Source organism: Rhineura floridana, chromosome 3 (genome assembly GCF_030035675.1).
Source record: "Rhineura floridana isolate rRhiFlo1 chromosome 3, rRhiFlo1.hap2, whole genome shotgun sequence".
Taxonomy (NCBI): domain Eukaryota; kingdom Metazoa; phylum Chordata; class Lepidosauria; order Squamata; family Rhineuridae; genus Rhineura; species Rhineura floridana.
Window position 1 is genome coordinate 55,103,753 of NC_084482.1, and position 16,809 is coordinate 55,120,561.

At 43.1% G+C, this 16,809-nt stretch overlaps 1 protein-coding gene across 1 annotated transcript in view; it reads left to right on the forward strand.

Moving 5' to 3' along the window:
- The window catches only part of LOC133379834 (dynein axonemal heavy chain 17-like), a 57,182-nt gene that overhangs the window by 25,379 nt on the left and 14,994 nt on the right, over positions 1–16,809 (forward strand). Inside the window, 11 exon segments of the mRNA XM_061615862.1 lie at positions 909–1,073; positions 2,139–2,234; positions 2,826–3,043; positions 3,987–4,194; positions 5,653–5,768; positions 7,230–7,422; positions 9,177–9,412; positions 10,100–10,222; positions 15,790–15,812; positions 15,815–15,900; positions 15,902–15,994. Of these exon segments, the coding sequence (XP_061471846.1) occupies positions 909–1,073; positions 2,139–2,234; positions 2,826–3,043; positions 3,987–4,194; positions 5,653–5,768; positions 7,230–7,422; positions 9,177–9,412; positions 10,100–10,222; positions 15,790–15,812; positions 15,815–15,900; positions 15,902–15,994 (1,557 nt within the window).

Below are 16,809 nucleotides of genomic sequence, written 5' to 3' on the forward strand. Positions count from 1 at the left end.
AAGAACTCCTTATGATGTACAGTTTGGGAGCTTAAACTGCACGTGATGCGGGAGATCTGTGACTGGATCTTTTGCCATCTTTTTATTTCATTAAAAGCAGCCACGTGTGGGCCCAATTTGGATCGGAGTTGTCAGGCTTGAGGAAGGGGGTGCATCTTTTCCTCCAGCACCACTTTCCCAATTTCATTTGTCCTCTTGAAGCTGCTGTCAGCCACAGAGTGATGATGCTGGTGGGAGGAAGAGACAGGAATGAAAGTAACGCAAGAGCCACCATGCACAGTAAACAAGGGTACATCTTAGCAATTTCAGGGTCGTTGTTTTATGAGTGGAGTGGGGAGGTTGTCTGACATGGACATAGTGACAGGTGCTCAGATTGACTTCTCTAAGAGGAGCCCTAGAATATATTTCATGAGCAAATCTGTTTGCTTTTCATCCCTTTCTGTCCTGTCACATTGCTTTCCCTTTATCCCTTTCTGAACATCTATTGAGGCTGTTTGGAAGAACTAATTTCAATTTTACTACAATTTATTAGATGTTAACTGGGGATATGCTAAATTTTCACCTATTAAAAAAGGTCATATCATCACATAGGCAGCCAAATTTGGCTATGTGACTACTTCACAACTCCAAATTAGTGACAGTAGGGAACGTAACATTGTCAGGAAATCTAATCAATCAGCTTTGGCTGTGTGGTGATGCCATGAAGCCAAATCAGAGTGAGAGCAATGTTTCCTGCTCTCACTCTGAATGGTCAGATATTTCAACTCCCATTTCTTAGGCACTCTGAAAAATAACAAAAATAGATCAATGCATTTCACTGTGGGAGGGGGTTTACAAAACATGTCTTCCACCACCACCACCCTGCTTCAGTTCTGTCTTAGAGCTTGCTTTCCTGCTGGACTTTGTAGGTTGATGATCTGAAAGCCAAACTTGCTGTTCAAGAGTTAGAGCTCAAGCATAAGAATGAAGATGCTGACAAATTAATCCAAGTAGTAGGGATAGAAACAGAGAAAGTGAGCAGAGAGAAAGCAATTGCTGATGAAGAGGAGCTTAAAGTGCAGGTCATTAATACGGTACGTACCACTTTTTTCTGATGTTGGCTGCATACATTGCAGGAGATGAGGAAAAGGCAAGAGGTCAATTAGGGAAAGGGTAGGTGCATTTTTGAGCAGCATTTTATGTTTATAACACAGCAATGAACAACATACCATGCTCTAATTCCTGGAAGCTTCTTCTTAACTACAGAGGATTTTTATTTTCTGATGATGTATAACTACATGGGCTTTTGGTGGGGTGACCCGAGTCAGAGACCCAGGGATGCAGTGGTACCCCAGTGTCATCTTGACCAGTCTCCTGTAGGAGGCAGAATGCTCCTAGTAAAGAATTGCATAAGGATTGAGCAATGATACAATGCTAGCCAGTCTGTTTCACATAAATGTGCTATATAGTACTAATGGGATCTTTATCCTGTTTTGCTACAAGTCTCCATTTCCCCTAGCTAGCACCAGCACTGTTTATTATGATCCACTGCAGTGCAAGAAGAGACTATACCTTTATAAGATGTGACTTCGCAACTAGAAGTGCTTTGCAACTATATAATGAAGACTGGCACAATTGACTAAATTTCCACTGTGCATCCAGTCATATTAACAACACTGCAACTTTCCATTTAGTCACAATAGCACTTATTGGTTCCTGCAGCTCAGTACTATTTCACTTTCCAATATGCATCAAAGCACTGAAAACCTTAGTGTGCCATGCACCCACCCCCCACAAAGATGGAGGGCAACAGTGGAGAAATTAAGGTGATTTCCCCAGAGCTACCATCTCCTCCATTACTTTATGCTTGTAGAGGGGCTGCCTTTGCCTCTTGGTCCTTCCCTCTTAACCCACCAAGCATTGTAAGAGCATAGTCTGTCCTTTCCGTCGAGGACTTTCAATAGCCAGGCTCCACTTGGGCCATGTTCACAAGTGATACTTTGTTTTTGCACTCTTGCTCCCTCGTTCTTAACATCACTTGTGAAAATACTCCAAAGTGAGAAGGCAAACAAAGTGGTATGGATCCCAGAATTTAAAAGCTGGGCTAAAAGATAAACACTTTTAAATCTTCATATTTTCTTGGGACTTTTTGCCCCCAGAACGTAACAGAAAAGCAAAGGGCCTGTGAAACAGATTTGGCCAAAGCTGAACCAGCTCTGATTGCTGCTCAGGAAGCGTTGGACACTCTCAATAAGGTAAAATCTTTGGGCCGTTGAACTAGCAGTGTGATATATCATGTGGCTTTTGAAGGCTGATTGGTGTGAAGTTGGATAACAGAGACAACGCAGTTCTGGGATGCTTGATTCTCCTCAGTGATCATTTCCAGGTCCTAGGTATATTGACATTGGAGAAATCTTCACAATATTTTGAAACTGCAATTTAATTCTTATAGAAAATGTCTGTGATCACAAAATGCTAACCACTAAAATGTAAGAATCTCTGGTAGTCTAAAGCTGATATGGGTACCAAGAATCCCAGGGCCCTTTTAGCCTAAGCCTCTGCTGTTGAGGACATTGTCCATAACGTTAAGAGTGGAGCTGTAAAGAGACTATTAGCTACTCCCAAAGCTTTCCATATCGCCCGTCCCCAAGAAACCCTCCTGAGTTGTTTCCCCTGATCGTTGCCCACCTTGCCTAAAAAAGCAAATATTGTGGTTGATTTGCGCTCTTGATTCAATGAAACTTATTTTATTACAGGATTTACAATTTTGTGACTAAGTCCCCTGACTCGTTGTGGAAAATCACTGTTCTCTTGTGTTGTCTATCTCCTCCCACCTCCCTTTCCAGAACAACCTGACAGAACTGAAATCTTTTGGGTCTCCTCCGGAAGCTGTGGTTAATGTGACAGCAGCTGTGATGATCCTTACAGCTCCAGGTGGCAAGATACCCAAGGACAGAAGCTGGAAGGCAGCAAAAGGCATGATGGGCAAAGTGGACAGTTTCCTGGATACCCTGAAGAAATATGACAAGGAGCATATTCCAGAGCCCTGTTTGAAAGCTTTCAAGTAAGAGGAATCTAAATTATGCTCTTACACCAAACTACATTATTGTAGCCTGCTCACAGGACCATAGGTGAGAAGAAGCAGAGGTTATCTTCTCCAAGGGCCCATACCAATCACCAGCCCTGTCTCTTGTTCCCCCCATCCCCCACTGAGCTGCTTCTCTTGCTACCACAGCATTTGGCCCTGCCCGTTGAAGGGAAGCAGCACTTTAAGGTCAAGAGACAGGAAACATACAGTTGTTTCCTAGCTCACATCCCCACCATTCATTTAAAGCACATTACTTCCCCCAAAGAATCCTTGGAATTGTAGTTTACCCCTGACAGAGCTACAATTCCCAGCACCCTTAACAAACTACGGTTCCCATGATCCTTTGGGGGAAGCCGTGTGCTTTAAATATGTGGTGTGGATGTGACCCTAGTTACTTTCCCAGGAGCGAGGCTGTGCAACCCCACCAGTTTACAGGAGTTACCCTCTTTCTGCTATCTTTTTTTCTGCTCATGTCAAAGTCCTACAAGAAGCCGTAGGATTTGAGCCAGAGTGGATTTCCCCTGTGAATTCAAGCCAACAGCTCCAAAGAATGGATAGGGCAAGCATGGCTCAAATGATGAGTGGCAACCTTCCCCGGGCACAATATTTTGCCCAAGATATTTGCAGTGAACAGTGTGTAATCAGATTCATAACATAAAAAGAGCCCTTGCTGGATCAGACTAAAGGCCCATCTTAGTCCAGCATCCAGTTCTCACACTGGCCAACCCCCATCTTCTCTCTTTCTAGTTAATACCAACAGTGTGGCACTGTTTTAGTTGTAATTGCCTCTTTTGTAAGATATAGCATGTAGGATGTAACATATAGAAGGGATCAGTTGTATGGCGCCTTTGTAGGTCTTAAAGGTGCTTTTGCTTCCCCCCCCCCAGTGCAACACCACTTTGTAACCTTCTCTCTGCAGACCATTTCAAAATGATCCAACCTTTGATCCAGAGTTCATACTGTCTAAGTCCACAGCTGCCGCTGGTCTGTGTTCATGGTGCCTAAACATTGTTCGTTTCTATGAAGTCTACTGTGATGTTGCGCCCAAGCGGCAGGCCTTGGAAGAGGCTAACACTGAACTGGCAGAGGCACAAGCGAAACTCACACTGATTAAGAACAAGATTGCAGTAAGTGCACCATCACCTCAGTTTGAAAAAATGCCAGTGACTGAAATGAGATCTGAACTCACTAGGTGAGCATGAAAAGGACCTTGCTGGATTAGATAAACCTATCTAGTTCACCATCCTGTTTTTCACTTTGTCCAATCTAATGCCTGTGGAAGGCTCATAAGCAGGGCATAAAGTCATGAAGACAATATCCCTCTCCTAGTGATGTTCCCCAGCAACTGTAATTCAGAGGCAGGCTGCCTCTGATACTGATGCACAGCCATCGTGACTAGTAGCAACTGATAGCCTTATCTACTATGAACTGGCTAATCCCTTTTAAAGCCCTCTGAGCTAGTGGCCATTGCCACATCTTGTGGCAGCGAATGCCATAGGTGAACTGTACACCATGTGAAGAAGTACATCCTTCTGTCTGTCCTGAATCTCCTGCCCTTCAGCTTCCAGATGACCCCTGTTTCTAGTGTTATGAAAGAGGGAGAAAAACACCTGCCTGTCCATTTTTTCCATACCATGCATAATTTTAGAAACGTCTATCATGTTTCCTCTTAGCCATTTTTTCCCAAAATAAAAAGTTCTTATTATTTATTTTAAGTGACCTAAGCCACTATGCTTGCAGCCTCTAATACTTTCTGCAATATAGTAATAATATTCTCCTACCTTACAGGATTTTTGTAAGAATTACAGTGTGAAGGGCTCTGAAAACTGTAAAGCACTATAGAACAGCTAAATACAATCAAGGATGCTTCCAGACAGGAGGTTTATGTGGAATCAAGTAAGGCTCATGGATGCCAAGTTCTTTGCAGCATTTACACAATACACTGACTTGGATTTCTTTTTAACTGTGCATGCATAGGTACAGAAATACCTGTTCACATGCCCAGATCAGAAAAGGGCAGGGGAGGAAAGATTGGAAGGGAGGGACAAATAAACCTCTGGATACTTTCAGAGCTTCACACTCTGATGTGAACAGCAAGCAGTAGAATAGCAATGAATATCCATGACTGAAAAAACAGAAATGTGTAGAAGCTAACATGCCAAACGTGTACAAAATTGGAATGACTTGCTTGCAATATACAGCCTCCATCTGGAAGCACCCTAAGTCCAGCAACAGCAGACATGCATTGACATACCTGTTAAATGTACCTGTGAAGCTGCATAGGAGCTGCTTTTCTGTGGTGCACAAAAGCAACCCACACAATCGGTCCTTCTCATATAGCTGAGTCCTCAAGATGTGGGCCCCAGCCACATGGAAGTACATCATGAAAAACAGTTTCCATATATAGCTGTGGGTACATTTATACCGGATATCAGATTCTTATCATTGGTATGCTCATAGTTTTGAGAGACAACTTGATAAGTACTGCCCCACTAAAATAAATAGGGGAACACATCTGTTGAACATCTGCAGCAAGCAATCTTCAGAGTTTTCATGTAAGTAACTGCAGACCTATTGTTTTAAAGGATCTAAATGCCAACTTAGCCAATCTGACTGCTGAATTTGAAAAGGCCACAGCTGAGAAAATCAAGTGCCAGCAAGAGGCTGATGCGACTAACAGAGTTATTTCATTGGCTAACAGGTACCTTGCAACCAAACACACTCTCTAGAGCATCCTTTGCTGGCATTGGCTGGTCACCACTGTGATTTGCTTATTTCACAGTGAGCCAAACAACATGTTATACAGAAAGCCTGTGGTTGATCTCCCATCATTTTATCAATGAAATGCAGCTGGGGCTGGGGAGTTACCAATTTGTTTGGAGCTGCAGTGAGGGGAGGGTGTTTAACCCTCCATCCCAATCAAAATACACACATACACACATAGTTTGCTCTTTGCGCCATGGTATTTTATTTTTAAGTTCAGGTCTAGGAAGATCAGCCATTGATCTCCTGTATTACAAGTCATTCGGCCCCATGAAAGCCACCATTTTATACTTCTGCATCTTGGACTTCTAAGAGGGAGAATAGGATAGTACTTAAGATTCTTCCTGAGTCCAAAATTTGCCTAAATCTAGTATGCCTAGCCTTGGCCACTGTTCCAAAGATACATTAAATATAAAATACCATCACAGTTAACAAGATGGTAATAATTATGCTATTGGTATTATCTTTAAATTGTTTTACCAAATACTTTGAGAATCAAGCTGTGATATTTTCTGAATTTAAGCCAAGGGTGGGGAATATTATATTCCTTATCAAAATCCCTAGCATCTAAGCATATTATTGTTGTTGATGTAATTATTATTATTGCAATTTATTATCATTATTATTTTAAAACTTTTTTTCCAGAAAGGTCAAAAACAAAGGTTCTTAAAATAATGTAAGCCAGAAAGCAATTAAAAGAACTCCAATCATATTGCATGTTCATATCATGTAATTTTTGCGGTTCTGAGGGATCACTCAGTATCTGGAGTCAGCAGTATAGGGCTTTTGGTCACCCCAGCTGGTAAGAAGAAACTTGTTATGCTTCTCAGCATGCTCTGAACCACTTCCTGAAAATGAAATGCTACATGATAGAGTGAGTCAAAGATGCAGAGTTGTAGAGGAGCTGCAGTTAGAATTTGCGGGAAGGCTGTGCCTTTTGTGTTTTTATGGATCTTCTGGAGATCTTAACTGATTATCATCTTCAAAAGACAACTGCCACTTTCAGTCTTATCCCAGAAATTGCACCAAGAGACACTCTCTCTCTCTCTCTCTCTCTCTCTCTCACACACACACACACACACACACTCACTCACTCACTCACTCACACTCTCTCACTCACACACACACACACACACACACAGAGCAAGACATCTCTCAGTAGTGGCCAGGTATGTCAGGAATGTGCAGGTAGAGCTTCTGCTCTAGCCTCTCCTACATTTGAAAACTGGCCCTCAGCATGAAGAAGCTGCCCACCCTTTTCTCTGAAGCAGTAAGCATTCTAGGGCAGACACTTCATCTGTTTCTGGGAATGTTCAGGACTAGCATCAAGACACAAAGCTGGCCAGAACCCCAGGCAATGCTAACCAAATGCACATCACCTTCTGAACTATTTCTTCAGGCTGGTTGGCGGATTAGCATCAGAAAACGTGCGTTGGGCTGAGTCTGTGGAAAATTTCCGTGAACAAGAAAAGACTTTGTGTGGGGATGTGCTCTTGATTACTGCATTTGTTTCCTATGTTGGCTATTTTACAAAAAAGTACAGGACTGAGCTGCTGGACAAGTTCTGGACTCCTTACTTACAGCAGCTAAAGGTAAATCTATTCAGTGCCATATTGCATTAGTGCACCTCTGAACGAAGCTCTGGGACATAAATGTAGAAGCAGATATTTGTGGATGCATATTATATTCTGGCAAACCATATTTATATATACCAGGAATTGGGATTCTGATCTCAGAGGCTATCTAGGCTGCAAGTGGATTCCTCTTGGGCTATCTTCCATAGGCTAGATTATTGTTTTTGTTTGTTTGATTGATGCATTTTAAACATTTTTACACCATCCTTCAATTCAAAATTTCCAGGGTGCCTTATAATAGCTCATAAAACAACAGTAATCATAAAAATGGTTGACAACAGCTAAGGGCAGTACTAAAAACAATCGCACCAGAAATAAAAATACATCAGCAGCTGAAAGCCTAGAGAACTAAAAAGGTCTTCGCCTGGTGCCTAAAAGACTTTAGAACTGGCACCAAGCAAGTATCCCTGTAGAGAACCATAAGCAGGGGAACATCATTAAAAATGCCCTCTCCCTGTACACCGTCCACTTCGCTTCTTCTGGAGGAGGACCTCAGGTGAAGATCTTGATATATGGGCAGGTAGGTGGTATGGAAGAAAACATTCCCTCGAGTACCCTGATCCAAGCTGTGTAGGGCTTTAAAGATAAACATCAGCTCAGTCAGATATGGACTGGAAGCCAGGGAACTCTTTAAGCCTTGGCAAGATGTGTTCCCAACACTTGGTCCCAGTTAGCAGCCTGGTAGCTGTGTTTGGAATAACTGCGATTTCCAGACAGTCTTCTGATTTATCAGAAATATTTATGTTCTATTGATTCCAGGCACAAAAAGTCCACTAAATCACTTCAGCTCAAAAACGCTAAGGTCACACAGCACTTAGCAGAGTTTCTAAACTAAACTAATTTATTTTTAAGACTTAACAGCACAGAGCCAACATTTAAGCCTCTCTTAAAGCCCTCATAGACCCCTGTTGCAGTGTTTACTTAGTGAGGGATCCTGACCCCCAATAACTATACCTTTTCCAAGTAACCTAACTCCCACCTCCCTTCAGTAAATATCACCTGATTTATTAGGTCTTCATTAAGGTGCCTAAGGTTGGGGAGGGAACCCTATACATTATGCATATGTCCTGCCAAGTTGCATCAGAACAACAGTCTGGCAATCAATAGAACATCTTCAATCATTTGCTCTATGCAGCAACCCCAGGGGCTTACAAACACTTAGTACAAGAAGTTGTCCCCTTTGGCCATCCCTGCTAATAACCACTGATGGTTCTTTTTAACCATCCACCTCAAACTCAGTTACATTATTTGTCTACTCCAGTGATGCCCAATGTGGTTCCCTCTAGATGTTATTAGACTACAGCCAGTGTGGTGGGGCAGAGCTGCTCAGCCACCCTCCCAACATTAGCATGACAGTGAGGTTGTGACAGCACAGACACTTCTGTGGAGCCAATCTGATGCTTCTGCTGGTGCACCAGCACAACCCTGACCTCGTCGCCACTCTGCCCCACCCCTGTTCAGATTCGCTGCAGCAATGCTGGTGTCAGGAGGGTAGCTTCTGCCCCACCACACCTGCCACTACTAACTATAACTTCAGTCATCCCTGAGTATTGATAGTGCTGGCTAGGGCTGATGGGAGTTGTAGTCCTTCAACATCTGGAGGGCACTACATTGGTTACCCTTAGCATATGCTATACCAATGAGTGATTATAGCCAATTCTGAGATTCTATATCACACTGTGTTGAGCAAGATCCACTTTCATTTTTGGCAGGTGCCAATTCCTATTACTCCTGGGCTAGACCCTCTGAGTCTCCTAACAGATGATGCAGATATAGCAACATGGAATAACCAGGGGCTCCCCAGTGACCGGATGTCAACAGAAAATGCAACTATCCTCTGTAATACAGAGCGTTGGCCACTCATCATAGATGCCCAGCTCCAAGGGATCAAGTGGATTAAGAACAAACATGGAGAAGACTTGAAGGCCATTCGGCTCGGACAGAGAAGGTTGAGTCATAGCTACTTGGTCCTGATTCTTTGGATTTTATTCCAAATGATGAGTTGTCTACAGTTCCAAGACAAGGGTAGCAGTGCTCCCACAGTGGCCCACTTAGGGGTTATCAAGCATTTCAGGCCTGTGGTCACATTTGGACTTTTGAGCATGTGCCATATGATCTAGTAAAAGTCAGATCCAGTAGAATCTGAGCCTTGAAAAGCACATAGAGCTGAAACAGGAGGTGGAAAAGAACATCACTCTTCCAGCTTTTGTTTTCAGCTGTATGGATTTTTAAGGAAGAAAAGGGTAACCCCACCATCTCATGACCAAGTGAATAGTCATTGGGGGGTCCACAAGCCCCATGGGAAGACCTCAAGGGCACCGCTGCATCCAGGGTACCACATAGGTGACCCTTGCTCTACCCCTTCATTATCTCTTGTTTGTATATTGGGACCAGTGGGATGAGTCTCTTCTGCCCAGATCCTGCTCCAGAGCTGACCAGTATTAATGAACCCAGGGGAACCCAGCCCTGAACTGTAGTGATTCTCATAAGGCATCCTTTTTTCTGTGAGCATTGGCATTCTGAATGCTTGTGCAAAATGTGTTCAGTGTCCTTTAGTACAGTATAGGAAATGTACTGTTTTTGTATTCTAAAACACTGGGTGACATGCCTAAGGATTTTGCCTCCAATGCTGCAGCTACTTAGATATCATTGAGAAAGCAGTTTCTGATGGAGACACTCTGCTCATTGAGAACATTGGAGAGACTGTAGAGCCTGTACTGGATCCTCTGCTAGGTCGAAACACCATCAAGAAAGGAAAGTAAGTGTGTTATTGCTCCTGTGTTTGAAGCCAGAGAGCCCCCTGCTTTTTAAATGGAGATAAATAAAAAGACATCCCTTCAGTGCAGCAGAGAGTCTTTTTAGCTGGTCCCTCTTTAAAAACTTGCACTGGTGATAATATTCTCTGTACTAGGAATATACTGTACGATGTTGGACTGAGTTAACTATAATTTTGTTAAGCCTGTCCCCAGAATGGCCAGAATGCTCCATTACTAAATGCCTAGATGTCACATATTGGCATTCCCAGGCCCTAGCAAATCATCCCAGGTGTGTATTGTCCTGGTCGAACAAGCCTGAACTAGCCATGGTCTGTTGTTCTGCATCCTTGGAGAACAAGGATGCATCCATTGTGCCTCCGTGCTTGTTCACAGCCAGATTTTTCCTGTAACTATACAGCCAAGCCTTTCGTTCACATGTCTTTCCTCTCAAGTTAGCAAATTCTGTGTTCTGATTTCCATGGTGGACTTTCTCCTAAGGAAGAGGAGAGGAATCTTGATTTCTAATTCTAAACACTCCTTTCTATGGATCTCCTCTAACCAAGTGCCATATAGCATAAATGCCTTCCTATGAGAACTAGGAGAAGTATTAAATTAGAGAAAGGTTTTACTTTTTATATCTTTGACTCAAATATTGCCATACACATGGTAATAAATCTAACCTTGTTAAGTAAATCCATGCATGCTCTAGTCTGCAGGGATTATACAGCCATGAGAGCAGCTGTATACTATAGCCAGCATGGATTTTTTACATTCCGCAGTGTTAAATTGAAAATACCCTCTATGCCATTCTGATGCTTCCCATAAGCTCATTTCAAAACAAAACCTTACAAAACTTATAGTCCTGAACTTGGAAACGCTGCCTTAACAACCCTCTCAATTTTCATGCCAACACACAAAACAGTCAGAGAGAATCGAGAGTTCAAAGTCTAAAAAGAGAGGAAAAAACCCCAAGAACCCTTTTGGACTTTTTTCTCTGAGTTCTCATAATTTGTTGAAATTCATTAAAAATCAGCCATGTTCACAGAGTACCTGTAATCCTATTACTGACCTTGCCCAATACTCTGACCTTCATCTTCTGCACTTTAAAAGTTAAAAAAATGCCTGGCTGATTTTTAATTTAAGAAATTTTGGCTTGATCCCAATGATAGTGTCGGGCATGCTCAGTAAGAACCAACTGTCAGTGTTCTAAAAGCCAGACTCACAGCTGCTTGGCTTGGCTAATCAGGAGGCCACACCCACACCAGACTTTGATTTCTCGTGAGACAGTCATGGCTTCCCTCAAAGAATCCTGGGAAGTGTAGTTTGTGAAGGGTGCTGAGAAGAATTCCTTTTCCACTGACAGAACTTCAGTGGCCAGAGTGGTTTAACAGTCAGCCATTCTGATTGAAGCTCTGTGAGGGGAACAGGGCATCTCCTAGCAACTCTCAGAACCCTTCACTAACTAAACTTCCCAGAATCATTTGAGAGAAGCCATGACTCTCTAAAGTGAAATAAAGACCTGGTGTGGACGTGGCCAGGGATAGTTTTGGTTTAAATTTGGGTGGGAGGCTACTTACGCCTGCTGTAGAATAAAAAGATGGAGGAAATGCTGAAAAGCAATGATACTGTTCACAATGTTTTCCTTTTGGAAAGGTAAGGGGCTTTCCCTCTGCCCAGTGCCCACCCACCTAATCTCCTCCCCTCCTCCTCCCCTCCCTGCCCCTCCCCCAGGTCAGTGTTGGACTATGACCTGGGAGACCAGGGTTCAAATCCCCACACAACCATGAAGCTCACTGGGTGACCTTTGGGCCAGTCACTGCCTCTCAGCCTCAGAGGAAGGCAATGGTAAAACCACCTCTGAATACCGTTTCCCATGAAAACCTTATTCATAGGGTCGCCATAAGTCAGGATCGACTTGAAGGCAGTCCATTTCCATTTTCAAACATGATTGCACAGAAATAAATCCCATTGAACTCAAAATGTATGCAACTGATCAAACCCACCCACCCTTCTCCTCCCTCCTATCCCCTCCCTCATGCCCCTTCCCTCCCCCTTCCTATGCCCCTCTCTATCCATCCCCATCTTCCAATCCCCTCCTTCCCCTCCTCCCCATGGTCAGTTTTACCTATCTCAAACATGATTGCACAGGAGTAAATACCATTGAACTCTATAAGCATGAAAATGATCAAACTTGCCCTCACACTTCCTTTGCCCCCTTCAATCTGCTCCTTCCCCTTCCCCCTCCCCTTCCTCCTCCCCATGCTCAGTTTTACCTATCCTAACCGTGATTGCATAGGAATAAATCCCATTGAACTCAATAATCATGAAAATGATCAGACCTGACTTTCCCCTCCTTCCCCTTTCCTCTCGCTTCCTCCTCCCCTCCCCTCCTCTCCCCTCTTCCTTCTTCCTCCTCCCCTGTCCACTCCAGCCCTCCCTCCCCCCGGTCAGTTTTACTTATCCTAAGAATGATTGCACGGAAGTAAATCGCACAGAATTCAATAAACATGCAAATGATCAAACCTGTCCTTCTCCTCCCCTCCCTCTCCTGCCTTCTCCCCTCCCCTGCCTTCTCCCCTCCCCCTCCTCCCCTCTGCCCTTCCTCCCCTCCCTCCTCCTCCCCTCCCCATCCCCTGTGATCAGTTTCACCTATCCTAAGCATGATTGCAGGGGAGTAAATCCCACTGAACTCAATAAACATGCAAATGATCAATCCATTCTCGGCAGACTTGCACAGGATCCCATTTCTTAACTGCCGGATTAAAAAGCAGAGAAATTCACTAATAGAGGCACATGTTACCAAATTTTTCCAAGCTACACAGGAAATGGATTGGACTGTGAAAGACCAACCCAAATTGTGTTTGCATTTGACAATTTTGTAGGGCAGTCCAACATCTCAGAGATGAGGTCAGGTCTCTTGATCCCCGGTGCATTCACTATAGCTGCCCAATTTCTCTGCTTTTTAAAGTTTGGTAGAAATATCTGTGGGCTATAGGTATGTGTGACGCCCTTCCCTGGCTCTCCCTGTCAGGTTACTACCTGCTCGTGGCTACTGCCTGTCTCTAGGCACCACCAGGGACTCCACCAGTCCGGACTGTCCTTTTTTATGGTTTCTCTCCCCACTCTAGCACAGATCTCAACAGATCCCCCTGCTAGGCAGCACCACCAGTCACATCCTATAACCAGTAGTCCCAGAGACTCGGCCTGAGTCTCCCTCAATTAGGTTACCTCTGTGACTGCGTGCTTAAGCTGTCCCAATCCCTTTGATTTACTCAGACTGCTTGTGGTGTTATTCTTCCCTTCCCCGCTGCCACCATTTGTTATCCTTCAGCCTTGGTATTTACCTTACCCTCCCTTCTGGTCTGTGAAACCCCAGCCAAGGATCAGGCCTTTGGTAAACCAAAAGTATTTATTGAATAACAAAGATAACAAGATTTCTTTAAAAGGCACTTAAGCATATGGTTACATCTATTCCTGAGGTACTGGTCTTAGTATTAATCGGAACTCCACCCTCTCCTCACATCCACCAACTCTCCACACAATCTCCTCTCAAAACCCACCAAAACAACCCACTAACATTCACCCCCCCCAGATTCCACTGTCCTTCTTCCTTTTATACTGTCAGCCATTTTAAACATTCAGCCAATCATCCAATATTCTACTGCCCATTCACTCCCCCTTCCTCTTTCATTCTACTTACCATGTATCTCCTATACAAACAGCACTTACCATATTTACACTAATACAGGAACATCACAGTATGTTCTTAAACTGCAAGGTTTTTTGCCTATTAGTGAATTATAATAGGCTTATCTCATGTTAATGGTATAGTCCTTCTAGCCAGAGATTCCCCATCCCTGCTTTAGATAAGTCAGGCTCTGTTACACCTTTTATTCCACTATTTTCTATTTCAACTGCCAATGTTCAGCTTCTTATTTATTTATTATATTTGTATACTGCATCATACTTCAAAAGAAGTCTCTAAGCAGTTTATAGTATAATAAAAAACCAACAATACCGTAAAAAATGCACATTTAAAACAATACGAAACGTCTTAAAAGATTTTCTTAAACATCAATATAAACTAAAACTAACATAATAATCACTATAATACTGGCAGATCAAAGGACAAAAATACAACAGACACAACCAGCCCCACCCTCCAAATACGCAAGCACATGTGTACAGGTAGCTGCATCATTCCCACTTCTGCTGCTACTTCCCCAGCTTAAGCTGTCACCAAAAGATGGGGCAAAACTATACACTACCCAGACCTGGAGCTCCCTCCTCTCACCCAGGAGCATCCACAACCATTCTCCCCTCCCAAAACACCCATAACAATAACGGGGTGACACCTTCATCCTCGAGATAATCCAAAAAGGATGATCCGCAGTACCACTAGTTGCATGTCCATTACTAGGATTTAGAGGTGCACCTTATTGAAGCCATCCAATCGCTACTCTTTTCTTCCTCACTGGCATACTCCATTAACGCCTTCTAGGTCAGCAACTTGTGCTCAGGCTGCTCACCCCCGGTTGAGAGCTGCAGGACCAGAGCCCTTTTGCTCTCGCGCCAACAGCTCATGTCCTTGCCAGGCATGGGTCTAGATACCAACCCAAAATTCAGAATCATGCCACTTTAAGCTGTTCTGCAACGGTTTATATTGTTTTTATGGTTATTGGATTTTAAAGGCATTGTGAGCTGCCTTGGTTTCCAGTCAGCAACCCTACCTCACAAGGTTGTTGCAAAGATTCCATATATACCCACACACACACTGGAGATGTAAAAATACATACACGCTATATAATAGTTTATTGTCAAAACCAGTTGGTCATTGCAGAACATTTTAAAAAAATCAGTATTTCCTGCATAGTAAAAGGAGTGATACCTAAGTAAACCCTGCCTAACTGCTTTAAAAATAGGATTGGAGGGGAAGAGAAAGATTTACAACACAAACCCAATCCTTTGCTATGTTTGCTCAAAAGTCTCATTAATTTACAGCAACATTGCAGCTTTACTCCCCAAAAGCGAGTATTGGATTAAAGCTTCATATTAGGAAGGTTTTCAAAACACTGCCCTCTTCAACAGCCCAGGAAAATTTAAACTTGTTTGACTCCCACACACAGGAGAGAAAAAGACTGAAAGCTATATACTTATTCAATTTATGAGATTTTCACAGAAGCAGGAAAAAATAACAGTTGTCCGGCCTTGCAACGGGGCTTAGCCTGTGCCTGAAGATCAACAAATCCCTTGTCAATCACAACCCTGACTTCACTTACTGGCTACAAACCTGAAAGGGCAGGGTTAGAGCAGCCAGCTATGAGCTTATTTAACAGAAGTTGCGGAGGGGGACAGCTGACATTTTGGTGTATATCTTGTGAACCAGACCACCTAGAAACTTGTCGGGGGGTAAATGAAAGCTGAGAATCTGGAGATTAAGGTGACTTACCTGGAGACCCAGAGAGGACTCCAAAAATCTAGAGTCTCGGGTGAAAACCTGAGACCTGGCAACTCTAATTGTACTGGTTTGTTCACTATTCTCATGACTTCTCAAAACTCTGATCCCCAGGTGCATTAAGATAGGAGACAAGGAGGTGGAGTACCACCCCAGCTTCCGCCTCATTCTGCACACCAAGTACTTCAACCCCCACTACAAACCAGAGATGCAGGCTCAATGCACACTGATCAACTTTCTGGTCACCAGAGATGGGCTGGAAGACCAGCTTTTAGCTGCTGTTGTGGCTAAGGAGAGACCTGACCTAGAGGAACTGAAGGTATGGTTGTTGTTAGATGTTCTGAGTTGTTAATAACAAACAGCACAGCCTGTTTCACAAAAACTTCTGTTAGTAACACTTTGTCAGTAACTTCAGGGCAAACCAAATCATCTAAGAAGGTGAATCTCTGAATCTACCGCTCAGGTTTTGATCTGCCCCAAAGTGTTACTACACATTACCTAAGGGACCCAAGTATATTATAAAGAGGAAGACACTGATATGTACATAGACTGCAGCCTTAGCACCCAACACAATTCTGTTCACTGCAAGAGGGTTTTTCTGGAGCTTCTGCTCCTGCTTTCTGCTTACAAGGTCATATATTGTTCTGCTTTCCCTTCCCTGCATTAGTTAGTGAGAAGTGGAGAGGAACCAGATCCTCGTTTAATTAAATTATTAGTAAACTTTTCACAAGTGCTTAGACTCGATTTACTATATTTAAATCAATATACTACTGTATTTAAATCAATCAGTTCCTCTATTTAAATCTTTTTTTAAAAAACACTGAATTGATTCTGCATTATTTTTTTAAAAAATTCAATGCAAGTATATTTAATTTTTTTTAATTTACTTTACTATTTCACTTTACCTTTACTATTTAATGGCATATTCTAGGCTATTAGATGAACCTTTTTGGCTAGAATGAGCCACTTGTGATTGTTGCCACCAGCAGAAGCCTTGTCCCACCCTTTAAACAGCATGACACAACAGGTGGGGGCCATTTAGGACGGTTATAGCCTTTTCATTTGTGATCAGGTAAGAGCCTCGGTGCTAAGTTCTTCCACACACCGGTAATAGCATATAAGTAGGGTGGCTAC